This window comes from Condylura cristata, unplaced genomic scaffold (assembly GCF_000260355.1).
Source record: "Condylura cristata isolate star-nosed mole 26May11 unplaced genomic scaffold, ConCri1.0 scaffold00031, whole genome shotgun sequence".
NCBI classification, from domain to species: domain Eukaryota; kingdom Metazoa; phylum Chordata; class Mammalia; order Eulipotyphla; family Talpidae; genus Condylura; species Condylura cristata.
In genome coordinates, this window is record NW_004567132.1 from 20246868 (window position 1) to 20266930 (window position 20063).

The following is a 20063-nucleotide window of genomic DNA, read 5'->3' on the forward strand; positions in this document are numbered from 1 at the left end:
GGCCAGGGATCAAACTTCTACTGCAATGGCTGTGGATAGGTTCATAGTGTTATGCTTTAACCCTTACGAAAAGAGGGGGGCCCTTCTTAATTAGTTTCAAAAGGACATCTTCGGGAGGCCATTTCCTACTAACTCATAGTTAACTAATTATTTTGGTTTTTATTTTTTAAAGAAAAATTTTTTTCACATGTTAAATTTTCTGTTTTTAATTATTTTCCCTCTGCATTATTTATCTGAGGTTATATGACACTAATGCCTATTACTATGATTCTCTCATTTCCAGTGACACAATATTTTCTAATATTTGTTTGTCACAAAATATTTATCCATTCTCATGTTAATGGTTATTTTGTATTCACAAAACAAATAATGATTTAGAAACATTCCCTTGTGAAACATGTACCATACATCGGGAAGATGCATATCCCAAGAAATAGAATAATTAATCAGTCTTAAGATTATCAGTGTCAAAGAGATTGTATCAATTCACATGACCAATGGCAGAGAGATAGAAGAGTCATTGCTCAAAATTTTAGTTCAAATTTTGCACTAAAAGTTTGAGCAAACAGTTTTATATGGCAATAAGATGGCATATTATATTCAGGCTTGATTGAATTTCATTGATTAATAATGAAGTTAACTTACTTTCCTTTATAAATGATCTCACTGCTTCTTCTTTTGGGAATTATATGTTCTTGGTTGTTTTGTTTTTCACTGAATGTATTAATTATTCTTTCTCCTCTTGATATTTAGTGCTATTTACATTATATATATAGATATAGATATAAATACTTTGTTAATTATACATACATGCACACATACATATACAGCTGGGTAATTTAACTTTCCCCTTCCATTCTTCTCCAGTGGTCAGATAAACAGATCAATATCAAACAAATTCACAGGGAAGAGAAGAGTTTAGTTCATAGATAAAGATACCAAATACCCATGAGAGGTTCAGAAACCAAAATGTAAACTGAGGAATATATATTATCCTGCAGAAGGGAAAGAAATTGGGATTTTGGACTTTAAAGGAGAAAGAGTGTAATTCACATGCTATAAAGAGAACAGGTGTTCAGTAAGTAGATGTTTATCCTCTCATACATACAGGTCATCAACAATTACTTCTGATAATATTGGGAAAGACCCTCCTTAACTGTTCAGGTAGTTAAGGGAGAGGCAAAAGTTTCTCATGAGCACAGGATCTTGATTGCTCTTAACTCATGATAAATCACATGCCAAAGAGTCTATTCCTGAGATGGCCTGTTCTACATCTCTTAGGTAATCTGAAGCCCTTGATTTTTTAAAGCTTTTACTTCCTTATGCCTTACACATTTACTGTTACTTTGTTTTTATTTATTTTAATGTGGTCACATTTAGAAATATCATATCATATTTTTTTTCTATTTAAGAACTGAATTTTTAATTCTAATCCAAAACAAATATTTTAGTATACTTTTCTATAGCTGGTAAAGATTTTCACTGAATTACTACTTCTAAGGTGTTCATATTTTTATTCTCCTGAAAATTTCATGGGAGGTTCAATTAAAATAGCAGTTTCTCATTATAAACTCACCTTATATTTCTGGGGTCACTTCTTTCTTTTCATTAATTATATGTACTGGTGAATTTATTTTTTTAGTATTTTGTTCAGAAATTTTGCATTATGGTGAAATAGTATTTTCACTTGTTTCTCCTCAATTTTTCTTTTTCTAAATCATTTCCCCCAATATTTTATAACAAGTATTCAAACAAATGCAAAGGCAATAATGTGATAAGCCTCTATGTATCCTTCACCATAAAAGATCAGTCACCACTTTATGGCCTTTTTTGTAATATGTATCCCCCTTTGTTCCATTTCCACACAAGAATCTTTGGAGGTAATACAAATAATAACTTTTTCTGAAATTATGTATTCCTAGATGACACAAAAAGGATAAGTAATATAATTGTAAAACCACAATCACACGAGAAAACTAGAATCTTATAACTATTTCAAATGCTTTGTTTAGAACTAAACATCATCCAGACTTTGCATTTAACTGATAAATCTCTGCAATGTTAGGACTGTCTTATAGCCTTATTTCCTTTAATTCATTTAGAAGAGGAAAGAGAATCACTGCCATAAACAGCTCTCATTTCTAGACTGTTATTTTACATGTTCTTGCAACATGAAGTCTGTACCATCTTCTGTCTTCCTGGAAACTCTTAGCTTAACATTTATTAGAAGTTCTCAAAATTTTATGAGCAGGATGTACATAAAAATATTGAGATATCCAAAACTGTTTCTTAATGTAAGTTGTGGATATTTACAAAGATACCTACTAAAAAAGATTAATATTTCTTCATTTAATCACTCTGGCTATTAAGACATTTTGTTAAATATAATCTTCTATATGAGATTAACTTAGAATTATAGGTAGTTCATTTTCAGAAACTTTAGACTCTGTTTACCAAGCTGTTTATTCTGACAGCATTGAAGTTATTAGATCAACTTCCCAATTAGTGTAACAGGTATTTTTTTTATAAATGTACCCAATGACTGTATTTACAAAATGAATAATCTGTGCTACTGCATATAGTTCATCAAGGAAATCTTGTAAGTGAGAATGAGTTTTTGTTACGTGTAAGTACATGAAGAGAGTGAAAATAGATGGATGACCCTGTGGAACTATTGCTATAGCATACATAACATGTACCCTTCCCTGCTATTCATATCTATGGAGAAACCAACACAATGTAAGAGCAAATGACATTTCACTATAGTTTAAATAATGACAGAAAAACTGTTCAGTTGAAGACACCCATAGTACGCAGGTCACAGTGTTAAAAGGATGCAATGCTACCATCAAACTACCAGCTTAGGTTTGACATGAACTGAGAAACAATGAGATAATGTTTACTCCACAAGGTAGGGGAAAGGCAAGTCTATTATCTGCTAATCCTTAAAAATCTTGACTAGCCTATGGATTTATAGATTTTTCCATGCACCTTTACACTTTTCTATAACAATGAAGCAACAGGCTTGAAATGACTCCTTCACTCAAGCTCAATAGAGATTGTCACTGCAACTATCTCTATAGTCATTAATGCTATTAAGTCACCATTTATAATATTAACTTATCTTCATTAAATTGTACAGAAAGTTTAAAAATCATATTCATATTTACAAAAGCAAGATCTTGAAATTTGCTAAATAAAAACACACCACTATTTCCCTTAACTATCCAATGCCATGACATATTCTAAAATATGCATGGAAATTATACTTCTATTACATCTTTATGAACTCGTTTTCCAGCAAGGATGGAAACGGTGGGGGAAAGTCCTAACATCTTTCCCGAAACACCTGCCTTGGAAAATCATGTCCTGTTATCAGACAGAAGCAATACACCTGGCCACACCCTGTATTTGGCTCACCTGGCCAGGCCCCCCGCCCTTCTCAGAAGAGCTTCCTTCTGCTGCTCCTGCTGTTTGATTAGCATTCCTCCCTCACCTCCTCTTATAAAAGCCCAGAATTTCCTATCCTGTTAAACCACTGCAGAGCCCAGCCAGACTGGTAAGTGGGAGCTGAGGGGAAATGAGTCCCACGGCATAGGTTTGGGGGTGCGTGCCTCACAGTACAAGGAGCCGGGATCTCAGCGTGGTGATCCTGGGGGGCTTGAGCAGAGCAGTGTGCAGACATTCAGGTTCCTTGAGAACTCTGGAAGGGCTGCCGCCGAGAACAAGTGTCTCTAGGGGACCAGACAGAGGACAGGACAGCAGGGAGAAGAGCAGGGTTTCAGGTGTCTCTCTCTGACCAGACCCTTCAGAGACCAGCTGCCTCCTGAAGTCATGGACAGGGTGGTGCGCTCCCGGGCCCTGCGCAGCGTGTCCTGCTCGCTGCTAGCCTGCCTGATGCTCCTGGCTCAGGCCCAAGGTAAGATGACGCTGCCTCTCCGTGAGTGTTCACTTGATGCTCAGGGCCAAGGAAGCAGGTGGGTGACTGATGACGCCTGCGGACACAGTGGCAGGCACCTCCACACAGGGGACAATGAACAGGGGCTGATGGGATTTCCCATGAGGTCAGTGGGCTCTGGATGAGAGGTGGAGCAGGCAGGACATGAAAGGGCAGCCATCAGACTCAGGGAAGGGGGTTGTGGCAACTGTCAGCCCAGGGTCGGGGGACACAGAGCATCTGAATTAAGAGGAAGAGTGCAAAGCAGAGTTGGTGCCTCCGAGGAGAGTGGGTAAGGTCAAAATTTCTTGGAAATACTGACAATGATGAGAGGTTGTCAACAGTTTGGTGTTGCGTCTTCATGTTTTGGCCTGATAAATGTTCTCCAAGGTTGTCCCCACCCAAACCTACACTCCTCTTATTCATTTTCCCACCCCAGGTGAGGACGTGCAGAAAGCACAAGCTTCTTCACGGAACAATTGCCCCACTGGTTCTATGGCCTATTCCTCCCACTGCTATGCCTTGTTCACAGTACCCAAGACCTGGATGGATGCAAATGTGAGTAGGCGCATAGGCATTTGGGGCTCATGAGTTCACAAGGGGCCCCTGGTGGTACGGGGGACCTCCTTTCTCCAGAGTTTCTTGGGTAGGTGAGCATCCCCTACATATGCCCCCTCACATCCCACGGCCCTGCCCCACATTGACTGACCTCTCAAGCTCTTCCTCGTGTGTCCTCTCTCACAGATGGACTGCCAGAGACGACTCTCGGGACACCTCGTGTCTGTGCTCACTGGATCCGAGGCATCCTTCGTGGCTGCCCTGATCAGGAACACTGTGTTTAGCCAAAGTTATGTCTGGATTGGACTCCATGACCCCACAGAGGTGCGATGATTTCTCTTTCTTTCTGCTACCACTGAAGATGCTGTTGCCCGCAACTACTCTCTGTCCCCTAACCTGCCCAGGAAATAGCCTAGAGACCTAGGAACAAGGAGATGCAGGAGATGTGTGGAGAAAGCAAAGTCCCTGGTGTAGGTGAAGAGCTTTGCTCTGTGGAAGCCCCTCACCTAAGCTGAAGTTCTATTGCCTCTTGTCATGTTTTTATGCACTTTGCTCCAAAGCCTCGTCATTCAGTCTCTGGATTTCCAGAGCCTGCACAGACTGTGCAGAGGAAATGCTGCATGAAGTCAGGATGCATTTCCAAGCTGTGGAGCAGACATTTCTCTGAAGCTCTGAGGGCTGTCAGGAATGCACTTGCAATTACTGCAACACCTGTGGCATGCTGCTTGAGGGCTGCCATTGTTTCCTGTGATACTTGAATTGGGATTTCCCCACCGTAGCTAGAGTTTAGGGCAAATTTCCCAGGAGCAAGCTCTGCCACAGCACCTGGGAGAAAAGCAGCCAGTCCTGCTGTTGGGAAAGAGGATCAGGCTCTGAGGTGATGAAATGGAGCATGAGAATCCTCATGGCCATTCAGCCTCACCTGGTTCCACCCTCCACTCCACAGGGTATGCGGCCCAATGCCGGTGGCTGGGAATGGAGCAACCGTGATATCATGAATTACCTTGCCTGGGAGAGAACCCCCCCAACTAGCCCAGAAAGTGGCTACTGTGGAACTGTGTCAAGAAGCTCAAGTAAGAACTGGGACTGGCCACTTTCTGCCCCCAAATTTCCATTCCATCACCCCCTATTTCCGAACCTGACCTTAATTAAGCATTTCTCAACCCATTGAGAGTGCAATTTTAGTTTGCTCTCTCCAACCCATTCTCATTTCTTCTTTCCTTCAGCTTCCTCCCCACAAAGCAACACATGAGTGACAAACTCGACCAGTCTATTCACTTGGTTCTTCTCTCTGCAGGTTTTAAGAAATGGAAAGATTACAACTGTGAATTAAGCCTCCCTTATGTCTGCAAGTTCAAGAACTAAGTTGGACTCCATTCACTGAGTATTTGTCAACTTATCATGGACCTGGAACCAATGTGAAGACCTCCCTCCTCCAGGGAGGTCATATTCTCCCTAAACCCTCAGATTGACCCATTCAATCTAATATTCCTTCCTCCCATCCCTGTTGCAACCTTTCGTGGAACTGCATGTGTTCTAAGGCCTGAGGCCTATCTAAGCAGTAATAAACACCTTAGTGCTTACTTGTTTATGTTTGCGTTTTGTTTTCACATTACATTTGAAGGAAAACGGAGTGTGAGAGGAAATCAAGGTCTTGCTTGTCGATTTCATGCAACCCCCAGAAAATGACTAAATGCTCAATATCACCCATGTGTTTGTGATGTGTGTGCAAGTTCTGTTCACGTACAGACTGTCTGTGTCTAGCACAGAGCAACATATTGCTCTCTACAGACTCCATTGTACATTCCTGCTGGTGTGTGATGTTTGTTGAATAACAGCTCTGAAATCATGTACTGTAAACAATCTTTTTTTTTTTTTCTAAACTAGCTTTGAGTAAGACTTTTATAAAATACAGTGGGAAATAGATTCTTTGGGTTTCAGGGTACAGCACTCGTAATTAAAGTATTTTCACTGGCATTCTAAAACATGAAACAAGAAAGTTGACCAATTTGAAAGCAATGATGATGTTTTCTTTGGATATTTATCCTAATATATGAACAGCCTCTTCAATATATAGAAATCTTACTAGCATTTTCCCTAATCTAAAAGAGTTGCTTATTTCACAACCTTTAAGAACATCAATGGTATTTTTGAGTAATAACTTTGGGTGTTTTAAGAAATTTCTAGTGCCCAAATCTTAGGGAGGTCTCCAAGATTTCACGGATGTTAACTTTAGCAACCCAAATAGAGTCTTGTTGTGAGAAAAACATTTTTTCTTATTTGTTTATATAAAACATTATTGGTTCTGATCTTGAATTTTCTTTTTGGCCATTTTTATATAGGTGTTCCCTTTAACCACATTTCCTACATTTTCTTCTCCTGGTAAATTCTAACGTAACTTTCTCAATGGAAATTGAGAGCAGAAATTGTTGGGCAGTTTCTAGTACTCCACCCTTCTTAGCTGTTCTATCCCATCAAAACTTCCGTCATTTCATTTCTTCCAAGGAGTCCATGTTTCTATTTGTACACATTTGATAAATTCCCTGTCCACTAATATTTATATTCTTTTATCATCTCTCCCTAAAAACTAATCTCACTGAAATTTGGATCAAAAGGTAGGATTGTGTCAGTTTGTAGATGGACCACTACTACCTAAAATTCGCAAAAGAAATTGTATATAATCCGTAACCGGATTTCCAGTAATTTTCTCTCCCAGAACCCATATTCTCACTGAGTTGCAATTCAATAATGCTTCATTTATTTTGTTGTTAAAATACTTCCAACTGTTTTCTGGTACCTCTTCCATTTAGATCTTTGACTGAACTTCCACAACACCAAAAAAAAAAAAAAAAGTTTTTATTTTTACAATTATTTCCATAATTTCTGGCAGCCTCATTTTATGTAATAACCACTGCAGTCTTGATTCAGCCATTTCACAGAGAAGTGCTCTGGCTAACTTGACAGGACCTCAAGTGTACCTGTCCACCCTGGGTGAACACACTCCCCAGTAAGGCCAACCCAGCAAAGCACAGTGCACTCTGTCCTGCAAACAGCTGCAGCCCACTAACTTGTTTTTAGCAGAAACTGCAAGAAGCCAGAAGGTACTGTACAAACATGCACCCCACCCCCATGTCAGGTACATTTCCTGTTTTTCTACATGTACAAGGCATGTCAGACCCTATAGATACTCATGGGTTGTCCTAATAAACAACTCCAGACTCCTGACACTTGTTTCACCTTCTTGAGGCTCTGAGTCTCCTACTTTAGGGGAACACAGGGGTCAGCATGCCCCTCAGTGGGATAGCAATAACAAAGTGCTTCCTTTTTTCAGAGAATGGCATTAGAATCAACAAATCTGAATACCACAGGTGTCTCCAGCTCCATTACATTCTGTCCCTGGGGCTACCCAGGAACACTTCCATTATCTCTGAGTACTGACATCCTCTTATGCCTTCTCTCAATATGTGAGGTAAAAGCCCCCTTCCCAGGCTTTCATTTCTCAGCTGCTACTTACCTTTCTTTTTGGCTTTTTGTTTTGTCAAGTCAGACAGACTGGGCTTTTATAAGAGTTTCTGAAGAAGGACCCTGAAATGAATAGGCCTTAGGTGGAGGTCTTAGAGGGTGAAGGGCTGGGCTTGCATTCAGGAGATTCCCCCAAGGGTTAGGAAAGATTTCCAACAAAGGCTAGGGACAGCCTCAGGTGTTTTTGTTGGATAGCATGATCCCAGCTCAATGAGCCAGAGGACCTCCATGTTGCTGTGGCAGTACTCTGTACTTGCTACCTCTGCCCACTCTATACCAGGAAGGACAGTTACCAGAAAAGTTTCAGGACCTCTCTCTATAGAGGCCACACAGGGCGGGCAGGGCGAGGCACACTCACGACCTCTATCTATGCTATCTATAGAGGCCACCCGGGGCGGGCGAGGCATACAGGGTACTGGCTACTGGCAGATTAGAACTTCTTGGAACATGACAACACAATCTATGTGTGCAGTTTGAATTATGCTTTTCTTTGAATTACGTGGGCTCGGGCCCATTTTGCGCAGGCTATGACGCAAGTAGTGGCTATATAATCTGGGGCATCTTCCCTGTCTGGGGTTCTTGCTTTCTCTGCCCACGTGCCTGAAGCTTGACCCCAGCTAGCTGGCTTAATAAAACTCCACTTGCAGTTTGCATTACTGATCAGATTCTTTGTGGTTCCTTGGAACTTGTGACACCGGATCCTAACATTTTCTTATTCCAATTAGGAGTCAAACACCTCTTGGTGAACAGATTAAGTTTGAATTTAACCCACCATTGCTCAAATATTTTTGTGTGTGAATAAATGAAAGAAGGCAGCTCTGTGAATCAAATTCTGATATACCTAGTATAGAAATCATTGTGGTATAGTGGATAGCTAAGGAAAATATCAAATGTGTATATTTGAATCTCTGCCAATAACTCACTCCTGTAAGGAAAACTATGAATGCTTAACTAATTATCTTGTAAGATTAAACAAAACCAAATTAACAAGTAAAACGTGTGTGTTTGAAGGAATTAGAAATATTAGTGAGAATAAAGTATGGTTGAGGTAAAAGAAAGAATTGAAACCAAGGAAAGTTTATTTCAGAGTTGCTACCTAAATCTTTTGGCAGGATGAAAAGGGAATATGGAAAAATCTGTAAATACATAGGCAATTCAGTGTTACCGAACGCTAGTCTCCGTTTCCCTCAGCCAATAAAAGGAAACAGAGTTTGAGGAAAAGGAAAGTGGTTTTATTTGTCAACAAGTGAGGAGGGCAGCAGACTCATTTCTGAAAGACCACTGTCCTGCCCTTTGGCAAGCTACAGGCCTATTTATATACAATGTTCAACAAAAAAAGGGGAGGTGGGTGAGGTGGGTGAGCGTCCACAAAGGGGAGGGAGTGAAAGTTAGTGCCCGATGGAGACCAGTAGGCACCAGCCTTTATTTACACAAAGACAAACAAAAATGGGGAATCAGAAAGAGTAATGGGGAGGGGACAGGGTGCAGCACAGGGAGGAAGAGGAGTCATTGCTGGCCAGCTTTCTCACTATTTGCTTTTGTTTGGGATTTCGTTTCCTTGACCCTAAACCTGTCAAAAGAAGAGAAAATGCAAGGAAAAGAGAGAAAAAAGTAAACCCACAGACAATTAAGAAGTCTGGGAAAACCAATTTCATCATAAATTTGTCAAAGGAGGCAAATCCGCAAATGCTTATCTGAGAGCCCATTTATTGTATCAGGTAGAACATTAAGGAATGAGCAAGAAGTAAGGTGGCCTTCCATCAACCTTTGTGTGTGAAGACAGAGTAATACTTTTTCTGCTCTATTCAAATTTTAAGTGGTAGCTTGATATCTCATAGTAGCATTCTCAGATTGTGATCTGCACACAACAAATTGTCAAAACCAATTCATCAGGACAAGGTTATAATCTTCTGAACTGTTAGTATAATGTCAATTGCTTTTTTCTCTTTGCTATCTTTGGGTAAAAGTTCTTGTTCCTTAGCATTAGCCAAACAGTAGCATCAACTTGAATTCTTCCTATTCATGCGCCAGCAAGAAACAAGAATGGCATTTTCATGTATCAATGACTTAGACACAACTTGATGAACCAGTAAAGAAAATTAATTTTGTAAATATCAACTCTTCAATAAATAGACTGGGATGAACACCAAGATCAAAGTAAACTAATCAGGTATTCTCCTGAAAATAAATTTATTCATGTGAATAGAGTTAAAATTTTGAATACCTTGAGTAGAAAGTTTGGAAAAATTCTAATGAGTTAGTCATCTTTGATCAATCTTGTGCTCCAAAGACAAGTAAACTGATGGGCTAGGTGAGAAGTCATTAGAAAGCCCGTGAAATAAAGAGAGAAGAAAGAAGAGACTGACCTTACATTCTGAATTTCTTTTTCCTTTTCTTCAATCCTTCCTGAGGCCAGCCATGTTTCCTAACTTGGGGGTTTCTGGAGTATAGCAAAGATCATCTAGCACTCCTCTGGTTTCTTCTCTGACAGGAGTCAGAACTACATCAGATGAGATAGCAAAGGAAAAACAAGCAATTTAATAACATAAATAAAGAGAAGAGTACATGCTAAAGAATAATGAATCAGACCAGGAATATTTATTCTGTGATTTGTTCCTTGGGTCCTCCAGGACTGAGGGGAGAAGATTAGGAGGCAGTGAGCAAATCCTTATTCAATAGCAAAGAAGAGCTGCTTAGATAGAAAGAACACTTTAAACCTAGAACTGGATGAAATTTCCATTCAAACTGCATTCCTCTAGCTCATAAAAGGGACAGTAGTGATTATTTCTTTGATTAGAAAATGGACAGAAATTTAGGAGAGAAGATCTCATCTTTGACTGGGAAATGGTGAATGATTAGGGTGGGAACAGAAGCTTCTCCAGGCCTCTGAGCCCTTACTGCTCTTAACCAAAAACTGCATTGTTTATGTAATGACAATAGCAGCCCCAAGTCTTGCAGACCTTTTGCTGACCTCTAACTCCAAATCAAAATAACAAAAGGACTGTTCTAGGCAAATTGGGAAAATCTATCCAACCCCTTTAGGGAGACTGATTTCACAGCAGCATCACAAAAATGTGTCCTTCCCAGAGTTTCTGCTTTTGCTTGAGTGAGTTAGAATATAAGTTACTTGCTTCCAAAGAGCCTGAATTATATTAACCTAAAAGAATTCTTTGTTCTTGCTTAGACAAGGTAAATTTTAGCTATCAGCCAACCATTGGGAGCTTGGAAGAGGAAATTATTGGAAATTCAGATATTGGCAATAAGCTTCTCACAAATTTTGGTAGTTGCTGTTCATACAGAAGCTGGCACAATTCCATTCTGATCCAAATATGAGGGAGACTAGTTTTTTTAGAGAGAAGATAAGTGTTTCAAATATCAGGGAATTTATGAAATGTGTGAGAAATAGAATTTGAATTTGACTTGCTGATATCTTGTGGGATTTTGCAATCTTCACACATCAAGGCATCGATTTGTAAAATTCTTTCCTTAGTAAAATTGTTTCCTTAGTGTCCTTGTCTGGACAGATTTGAAAATGATATTTGCTTTCTCTCACAATAAGAATCTGGTTGCATTCCAAAAGGTAATACTCATGAAACTGTGGAGACCTGCCTAAGACTCCATGAATATCCTAGTCTTAAACCACCTAAGAACAATTACTTCACAGTACATTTTGACATTCCTACAGTTTGTGATTCAACAGCAACACAAGTAAGGAAAAATACTGGTTAGTAATTAGGTGGTGCAGATAGCGGGGTGTTAGGCCATGAAATGTTGATGGTTTTCAAATTGATCAGATATTATGTTTTAGGAAGAGAATGACACTTGCGATGCTCTAATTATGAAATAACCTGATGTCCAATTAGGCAATTTCCTGTTGTATTTCATGAAGTCTTAGTGAAAGGGAGTTTAAAAAGTTCAAAACAACAACAATAAAGATCATGAATAGCACATAATATCAGACCTGCTATTCAAAACATCATACTCCACTGAGGTTGTAAGAGTCTCGCCAACAACAGGAATGTGAAGTTAGTGTGTGGGAGGGTGATATGTTGCTCTGTGCTACCGACATTCAATGTGAATAAAACCTCACATCAACACAGGGGTGGCATGTCCATTCAGTGAAGTTCTTGAGGTTGCATGACCCTGGACAGAGGCAAGAACTCAATTTCCTATCACACACATTTTGCCTTAAAAGATTTAAACAGAGAACAAAACCCAAAAGCAAGCAAGTGCACACAAAGGTGTTTATTACTGCTTAGATAGGCCTCAGGCCTTAGGACACATGCAGATAACAAGGCAGGGAGAAGGGAATATAAGATTGAATGGGTCAGTCTGAGGGTCTAGGGAGAATATGACCTCCCTGGGGGAGGGAGGTCTTCACATTGGTTCCAGGTCCATGATAAGTTGACAAATACTCAGTGAAAGGAGTCCAACTTAGTTCTTGAACTTGCAGACATAAGCGAGGCTAAATTCACAGTTGTAATCTTTCCATTTCTTAAAACCTGCAGAGAGAAGAACCAAGTGAATAGACTGGTCGAGTTTGTCACCTACTGGAAAGAACTTCCAAACTCTGCTTAGGATCAGGTCTCTCTGTCATGCACCCATGTGTTGCTCTGTGGAGAGGAAGCTGAAGGAAAGAAGAAATGAGAAGGGATGGAAGAGAGCTAAACTCTCCCATCTAAAATTGACATTCTCAATAGGTTGAGATATGCTTAAGGTCAGGTTCAGAAATAGGGGGTGATGGAATGGAAATTTGGGGGCAGAAAGTGGCCAGTCCCAGTTCTTACTTGAGCTTCTTGACACAGCTCCACAGTAGCCAGAGGATGGGGTAGATGGGGGGGTTCTCTCCCAGGCAAGGTAATTCACGATATCACGGGTGCTCCATTCCCAGCCACCGGCATTGGGCCGCATACCCTGTGGAGTGGGAGGGGTGGAACCAGGTGAGGCTGAATGGCCATGAGGATTCTCAAGCTCCATTCCATCACCTCAGAGCCTGATCCTCCTTCCCAACGGCAGGACTGGTTGCTTTTCTCCCAGGTGCTGTGGCAGAGCTTGCTCCTGGGAAACTTGCCCTAAACTCTAGCTACGGTGGGGAAATCCCAATTCAAGTATCACAGGAAACAATGGCAGCCCTCAAGCAGCATGCCACAGGTGTTACAGTAATTGCAAGTGCATTCCTGACAGCCCTCAGAGCTTCAGAGAAATGTCTGCTCCACAGCTTGGAAATGCATCCTGACTTCATGCAGCATTTCCTCTGCACAGTCTGTGCAGGCTCTGGAAATCCAGAGACTGAATGACGAGGCTTTGGAGCAAAGTGCATAAAAACATGACAATAGAACTTCAGCTTAGGTGAAGGTCTTCTGCAGAGCAAAGCTCTTCACCTACACCAGGGACTTTGCTTTCTCCACACATCTCCTGCAGAATAGTTGGGGGCAACAGCATCTTCAGTGGTAGCAGAAAGAAAGAGAAGTCATCGCACCTCTGTGGGGTCATAGAGTCCAATCCAGACATAACTTTGGCTAAACATAGTGTTCCTGATCAGGGCAGCCACGAAGGATGCCTCGGATCCAGTGAGCACAGACACGAGGTGTCCCGAGAATCGTCTCTGGCAGTCCATCTGTGAGAGAGGACACAAGAGGAGGAGGAGGAGGAGCTTGAGAGGTCAGTCAATGTGGGGCAGGGCCGTGGGATGTGAGGGGGCATATGTATGGAACGTAGGGGATGCTCACCTACCCAAGAAACTCTGGAGAAAGGAGGTCCCCCGTACCACCAGGGGCCCCTTGTGAACTCATGAGCCCCAAATGCCTATGCGCCTACTCACATTTGCATCCATCCAGGTCTTGGGTACTGTGAACAAGGCATAGCAGTGGGAGGAATAGGCCATAGAGCCAGCGGGGCAATTGTTCCGTGAAGAAGCTTGTGCTTTCTGCACGTCCTCACCTGGGGTGGGAAAATGAATAAGAGGAGTGTAGGTTTGGGTGGGGACAACCTTGGAGAACATTTATCAGGCCAAAACATGAAGACGCAACACCAAACTGTTGACAACCTCTCACCATTGTCAGCATTTCCAAGAAATTTTGACCTTACCCACTCTCCTCGGAGGCACCAACTCTGCTTTGCACTCTTCCTCTTAATTCAGATGCTCTGTGTCCCCCGACCCTGGGCTGACAGTTGCCACAACCCCCTTCCCTGAGTCTGATGGCTGCACTTTCAAGTCCTGCCTGCTCCACCTCTCATCCAGAGCCCACTGACCTCATGGGAAATCCCATCAGCCCCTGTTCATTGTCCCCTGTGTGGAGGTGCCTGCCACTGTGTCCGCAGGCGTCATCAGTCACCCAACTGCTTCCTTGGCCCTGAGCATCAAGTGAACACTCACGGAGAGGCAGCGTCATCTTACCTTGGGCCTGAGCCAGGAGCATCAGGCAGGCTAGCAGCGAGCAGGACACGCTGCGCAGGGCCCGGGAGCGCACCACCCTGTCCATGACTTCAGGAGGCAGCTGGTCTCTGAAGGGTCTGGTCAGAGAGAGACACCTGAAACCCTGCTCTTCTCCCTGCTGTCCTGTCCTCTGTCTGGTCCCCTAGAGACACTTGTTCTCGGCGGCAGCCCTTCCAGAGTTCTCAAGGAACCTGAATGTCTGCACACTGCTCTGCTCAAGCCCCCCAGGATCACCACACTGAGATCCCGGCTCCTTGTACTGTGAGGCACGCACCCCCAAACCTATGCCGTGGGACTCATTTCCCCTCAGCTCCCACTTACCAGTCTGGCTGGGCTCTGCAGTGGTTTAACAGGATAGGAAATTCTGGGCTTTTATAAGAGGAGGTGAGGGAGGAACCGCAAATCAAACAGCAGGAGCAGCAGAAGGAAGATCTCCTGGAAAGGGCCTGTCCTGGCCAGGGGATCCTCTGACAGCCAAATACAGGGTGTGGCCAGGTGTATTGTTTCTCTCTGATAAAAGGACATGATTTTTCAAGGCAGGTGTTTCGGCAAAGATGTTAGGACTTTCCCCCACCGTTTTCAACCTTGCTAAAAACGATGTATTAGAAGTATAATTTCCATGCATATTTTAGAATATGTCATGGCATCGGATAGTTAAGGGAAATAGCGGTGTGCTTTTATGTAGCAGTTTCAAGATCTTACTTTTTTAAGCATGAATAGATGTTTTAAGCTTTCCTGTGTGATTAAATGAAGATCAATATTATAATTAAAAATGGGGTCCCGGCCCTCCCTGGTGGCGCAGCGGGTTAAAGCACAGCACAAAGAAGCTTGGGCCCCTTCCGCATGAGCTCAATCCCCGCCTGCCCCGGAGGAGATCCACATGGCGTGGCAGACCTCTCCTGACCTGCCGGCTGCTCCCCTCAGCAGTGTACTTTGTCGATCTGCCTGTTCAGTACCCCACTCTGTCTCTAGTGAATCCTCTCACCCTCCACATCTCTGGCCTGTACCCCAGTTCTGTACGAATAAATAAATGGGGTCCCTAAAAAATTGTGCATATAAATAATTGTTTTAGTAATAAGTCAAGTGAAGGAGTAATGTTTGAAGCCTGTTGCTTCATTGCCATAGAAAACTCTAAAAGTTTTTTGGGAAAATCTATAAGAAAGGTTGGATTTTAAAGATTAGCAGATAATAGACTTGCCTTTCCCCACCTTGATGAGGAAAGATTGTCTCATAGTTTTTTAGTTCATTTCAAAGCTGGCTGGTGATCTGACACCAGCCCTGCAATCTTCTCACACAGTGACTGTACATGTGGGGTTTTCAAGGACATTTTAGCTGGATGGTTTTGCTGTCATTTTATTAACTATAGGGAAGTGCCATTTGCTATTACACTGTTGGTCTTCGCATGGGTATGAAAAGCTATGAAGTGTATACACATTTTCTGCTCTGGCATATACCAAGCGAGGGTTTCCACATGTATTTCTCCTACACACATACTTACATGTAACAAAAACACATTCTTACTTGAAGACAACCTTGATGAACTAGATGAAGCTGTACAGATAATTTAATTTAAAGTTCTCGAGTCTGGATACAGTTGTTTTACTATTCTGTCTCACTAAATGGGAAGTTTGCCCACTAATGTTAATGCTATCAGAGAAAGGGCTTTGGTAAACAGTATTCTAATATGTTTTCATGGAATACAGTTCTTGAAAAATGAACTAGTATCATCCTAAGTTATCTAGATATGGGCATTTTGTTGACAATTTTCAAAGTGAATAAATGAAGAATATACTACTTGTATATTCTTTTTAATTACTATTATTATAAATGATAATAAGTCACATGAATAGACATTGTGTACATCTCAATATTTCTAATAGCACACAATGTCTGTCCTGCTCAGGACATTTTGAGAATGTTTGATTAATACTGAGCTACCAATTTCCAGCAAGACAGAGAATGGTGCAGATTTAATGTAATAAGTGAAGATACAATAGCAGTCTAGAAATGAGAACTGTACAAGATCAATGCCTATTTCCTCTCCAAATGATTTAAGGAAATAAAGAAATAAAGCCATAAGACACTCAACACTAAAGAATTTACTTGTGAAATGCACAACATGGATGATATTTAGGTCCTTATGAGTGATTTCACTAAACATGAGCATTTTTGAGATAGTTATGAGATTCTATTTTTCTGGTGTGACTGTGGTGTTGAAATTATATTCTTTAAGCTGTTCTTGTCATTTAGTTATATAATGACATACTTAAAAAAAAAAAGTATGTGTTTAGTATTACTTCCAGCTTATCCATTATTGTAGGGAGGGGTAAAGAAATGAGAAATGGATATAGATGGAAAAAGAAGACACAGTGTCATGACTGACTTTACTTGGGGACAGATTGTAGTGGTTTTTTCCAAGTATTGTCTTTAGGTTTGTTTGATTTTTTTATCTTAAAAAATATTGGAAAAGGGGGCCTTTCTGGTGTAACAAGGGGTTAAAGCATTCTATCTGCTATCTGCAGCATGTGTTCGATCCCCAACCAGGAAGCTGATCCACATGGTACAGCAGTGAATTTCAGTAGATTTGCCTGTTCTTCTCCCCACTGTGTCTCTGGTGAATCCTCTCACTTCCCCACATCTCTGGGCTACACCCTAGTTCTTGTATGCATAAATTAAAAAAATATATTTAAAGATTTATTTATTTGTGCATACAGAACTGGGGTGCAGGCCAGAGGTGCAGGGGTGGTGAGAGGATTCACCAGAGACAGAGCTGGGAGCAGAACAGGAAGATCTACGAAGTACATTGCTAAGGGGAGCAGCGGCAGGTCAGGGAGGTCTGCTGTGCCATGTGAGTCACCTCCAGGGCAGATGGAGATCGAACTCATGCAGAAGTGACTTTAGCCTCTTGGTGCTGTGCTTTAACCCTGCTGCACCACAAGGGAGGGCTCACATAAATAAAAAAAAATCTTTAAAAAATGTTTGGAAAAGGAAAAGTTGATGAGCACTAATTTTAAAGTTATTTTAAATTTAAAGTGGCTCAGGCCATAATGTTGTATCCCTGAACAAAATACTAAACAAATTCTAAATGCTTAGAATCAATAAAGAGAAAGAAGTGGTGAACTTATAAATGTAAGGAAAATAATAATGAGAAATCATCATTTTAATTGTATCCTCAGGGAAAATTTAAATGAGAATAAAGAAATGATCGTCTTGGAAATAGTAATTTAGTAAAATTCTTTACCTATTAGTCGATGAAAAAATTTCTTGATAAAACGGGTGTAGATAGGAAGTCCTCAATATAAAAATGGTAGCTCAAAAGTGGGTAAAAAATAGAAGTCATTTCTTTATGAAACAGGAAGATAAAAATGTCACATATCCACTGAGTCTGCTCAACAACAACATATTAGAGGAAGTACATTTAAAAAAATAAAAAGTAAGCATGAAGGAAAATTTATGAAATTACTCTACTTGTATATATCTTTTTTTCTGTAGAAACCCCCAAAAGCTTTCAAAGACAATTGTTAAAATCAGTGAGAAAATTTTCAAGCAAAAGACTGTGAGAGCAACATAAATGTCCCACATGATTTTTTTTATCCCAGTAACAGAGAAAGTTAATTTTAAAAAATAACATTTTAATAGGAAAAAATATAAATTTCTAGCAACATGATACATATAATATGAATGAATATCTGATAAAATGGAGCCAACATGACATAAAAAATTTGAACAAAAAAGACCTATATATTTGGAAAGACCTATCATGTTATGGAAAAGAAAATCTCCATACCCAAAACGTGTTCCTTCTCAATATTCTCAATACACTGATCAATCTGAATGCAATTGGAATTTAAACAGGATTTTCCAGATAAATTGATAAACTAACCTAGAAAGTCGTAGAAAAGACAAGGGGTCAGTGTACTCAAGATATTTCTGAAGAAAAACAGGGAATAAAGATTTCGTTTCACCATTCATCAAAACTTCTTGTTATAAAGTAATATGAGTGCAAAGATAGGAAACTTGACCAATATAACAGAAGAGAGAATCAAGAAGCTTACAAGGGTGATATTTAGCAGGAATTATGGCAAATTTTTGCTGAGCAGTAGAAAGGATGAGATGAAAGATTTGTTTCATTGACTCTGTAATTAAACAAAAATTTAAATTGAATTCCTACCCCTTAGAACATGAAAACAAAATAGCAACTGGTGTTCCCTACATTAAAAAGAAAAAAATAATAATGCATTTTTTTTTCTTCTAATGTTTAGAAGAGAATACTAAACCACTTGTTTTGGGAGCTAGAAATACAGTCTTAAATAGAAAAATATAAAAGTTATAAGATATTCCTAAATATGACCACATTAAATAAAAATAAAATAACAGTAATTGTGTAAGGCATAAGGAAGTAAAAGCTTTAGAAAATCAAGGACTTCAGCTATGACTACCTAAGGAGTTTAGAACAGGCTTGCCCAGGAAGAGTTTCTTTGGCATGTGTGTTATCAGGAACTAAAGGCAATCAAGATCCTGTGTTCATGAGTAACTATTGCCTCTCCCTTAATTACCAGGAAGAATTTCAGTAGGGGCTCCCCTAGTGTTATCAGAAATAACAGTAGAACTATGTGTATGAGAGAGTCACCATCTAGTTACTGAACATCTGTTCTCTTTATAGCATGTGGATTATACTCTTTCCCCTTTGAAGTCCAAAGCCCCGATTCTCTCCCTTCTGCAGGATAACACATATTCTTCCTTCACCTTTTGATGCTCAAATCCTCATCATGAATGTTCGGTACATGTATGTGTGAAATTAAAGTGAAAGTCTTGAAGTCCCTTTTATTAGTACTAAAGAAATTTTATCTAAATTTCAAAATCTGTACTAATCAGTAAGTAAAAAAAAAAATTACATCCTGCCATTTACAGCAATACAGATGGACCTGGAAGGCATTATGCGAAGAGGAATACAAGTACCAGATGATTTCACTCATATGTGGAATGCAAAAAAAAACAAATCAAATGACAAAAACGAACCCTTTATATCTGACAGCACAACTTAGGTGGCTAAAAAGTGAGGGTGAAAGGTGGGGTCAAATTGGGGAGAGGGGTTAATTATGTTGGAAGATTATTGATACTTTTGGTGGTGGGATCTACATTTTCAGAGGTGTGAACCTATGATGTAGGAACCAACATTAACTCAGTAAGTTGAAATTAAAAAACAGTAAGTTGAGGTCCTCCCTGGTGGCACAGCAGGTCAAAGCACAACACTAAGAAGATAAAGCCACTTCAGCATGAGTTCCATCCCCACCCCGGAGGTGACCCACATGATGTGGCAGACCTCTCCTGACCCCCCCACTGCTCCCTTCAGCAGTGTACCTCGTAGATCAGCTTGTTCTGCTCCCCAGTCTGTCTCTGATGAATCCTCTCACTGCCCCTGCACCTGTGGCCTATTCCCCAGCTCTGTATACATGCATACATACATACATACATACATAAATCTTTTTAAAATATAGTAAGTTGAAATAAACAATAAAATCTCACAAAGAAAAAAAATTAGATCAAGAGAGATTTTCAAATTAGGTAACTAACATAAAAATATCTTTTTTCTGCTATGCAAACCTTTTA

The 20063-nt window shown here is 40.4% G+C and overlaps 2 protein-coding genes across 2 annotated transcripts; one reads left to right on the forward strand and one right to left on the reverse strand.

Annotated features, from left to right (window-relative positions):
* The first annotated feature begins 3834 nt into the window (after positions 1 to 3834).
* On the forward strand, positions 3835 to 5860 carry LOC101634798 (lithostathine-like). The gene is made up of 5 exons (XM_004691371.1): positions 3835 to 3919; positions 4377 to 4495; positions 4682 to 4819; positions 5442 to 5568; positions 5793 to 5860. Exons 1-5 carry the CDS (start codon positions 3835 to 3837, stop codon positions 5858 to 5860), a joined length of 537 nt encoding a protein of 178 aa, XP_004691428.1.
* Positions 5861 to 12451: 6591 nt separating this feature from the next.
* LOC101635026 (lithostathine-like) lies at positions 12452 to 14499 on the reverse strand. The gene is made up of 5 exons (XM_004691372.1): positions 14415 to 14499; positions 13839 to 13957; positions 13497 to 13634; positions 12805 to 12931; positions 12452 to 12519 (listed from the first exon to the last, which is right to left on the reverse strand). Exons 1-5 carry the CDS (start codon positions 14497 to 14499, stop codon positions 12452 to 12454), a joined length of 537 nt encoding a protein of 178 aa, XP_004691429.1.
* Positions 14500 to 20063: the final 5564 nt, after the last annotated feature.

Bases quoted from the DNA above. Each gene is read 5' to 3' on its own strand.
- LOC101635026 (XM_004691372.1), bottom strand. From the start codon at position 14,499: ATGGACAGGGTGGTGCGCTCCCGGGCCCTGCGCAGCGTGTCCTGCTCG. The intron at 13,635-13,838 runs GTGAGTAGGCGC...CCTCTCTCACAG, and splicing joins AGACCTGGATGGATGCAAAT to ATGGACTGCCAGAGACGATT. The intron at 12,520-12,804 runs GTAAGAACTGGG...TTCTCTCTGCAG, and splicing joins AGCTGTGTCAAGAAGCTCAA to GTTTTAAGAAATGGAAAGAT.
- LOC101634798 (XM_004691371.1), top strand. From the start codon at position 3,835: ATGGACAGGGTGGTGCGCTCCCGGGCCCTGCGCAGCGTGTCCTGCTCG. The intron at 3,920-4,376 runs GTAAGATGACGC...TTCCCACCCCAG, and splicing joins GCTCCTGGCTCAGGCCCAAG to GTGAGGACGTGCAGAAAGCA. The intron at 4,820-5,441 runs GTGCGATGATTT...TCCACTCCACAG, and splicing joins GACTCCATGACCCCACAGAG to GGTATGCGGCCCAATGCCGG.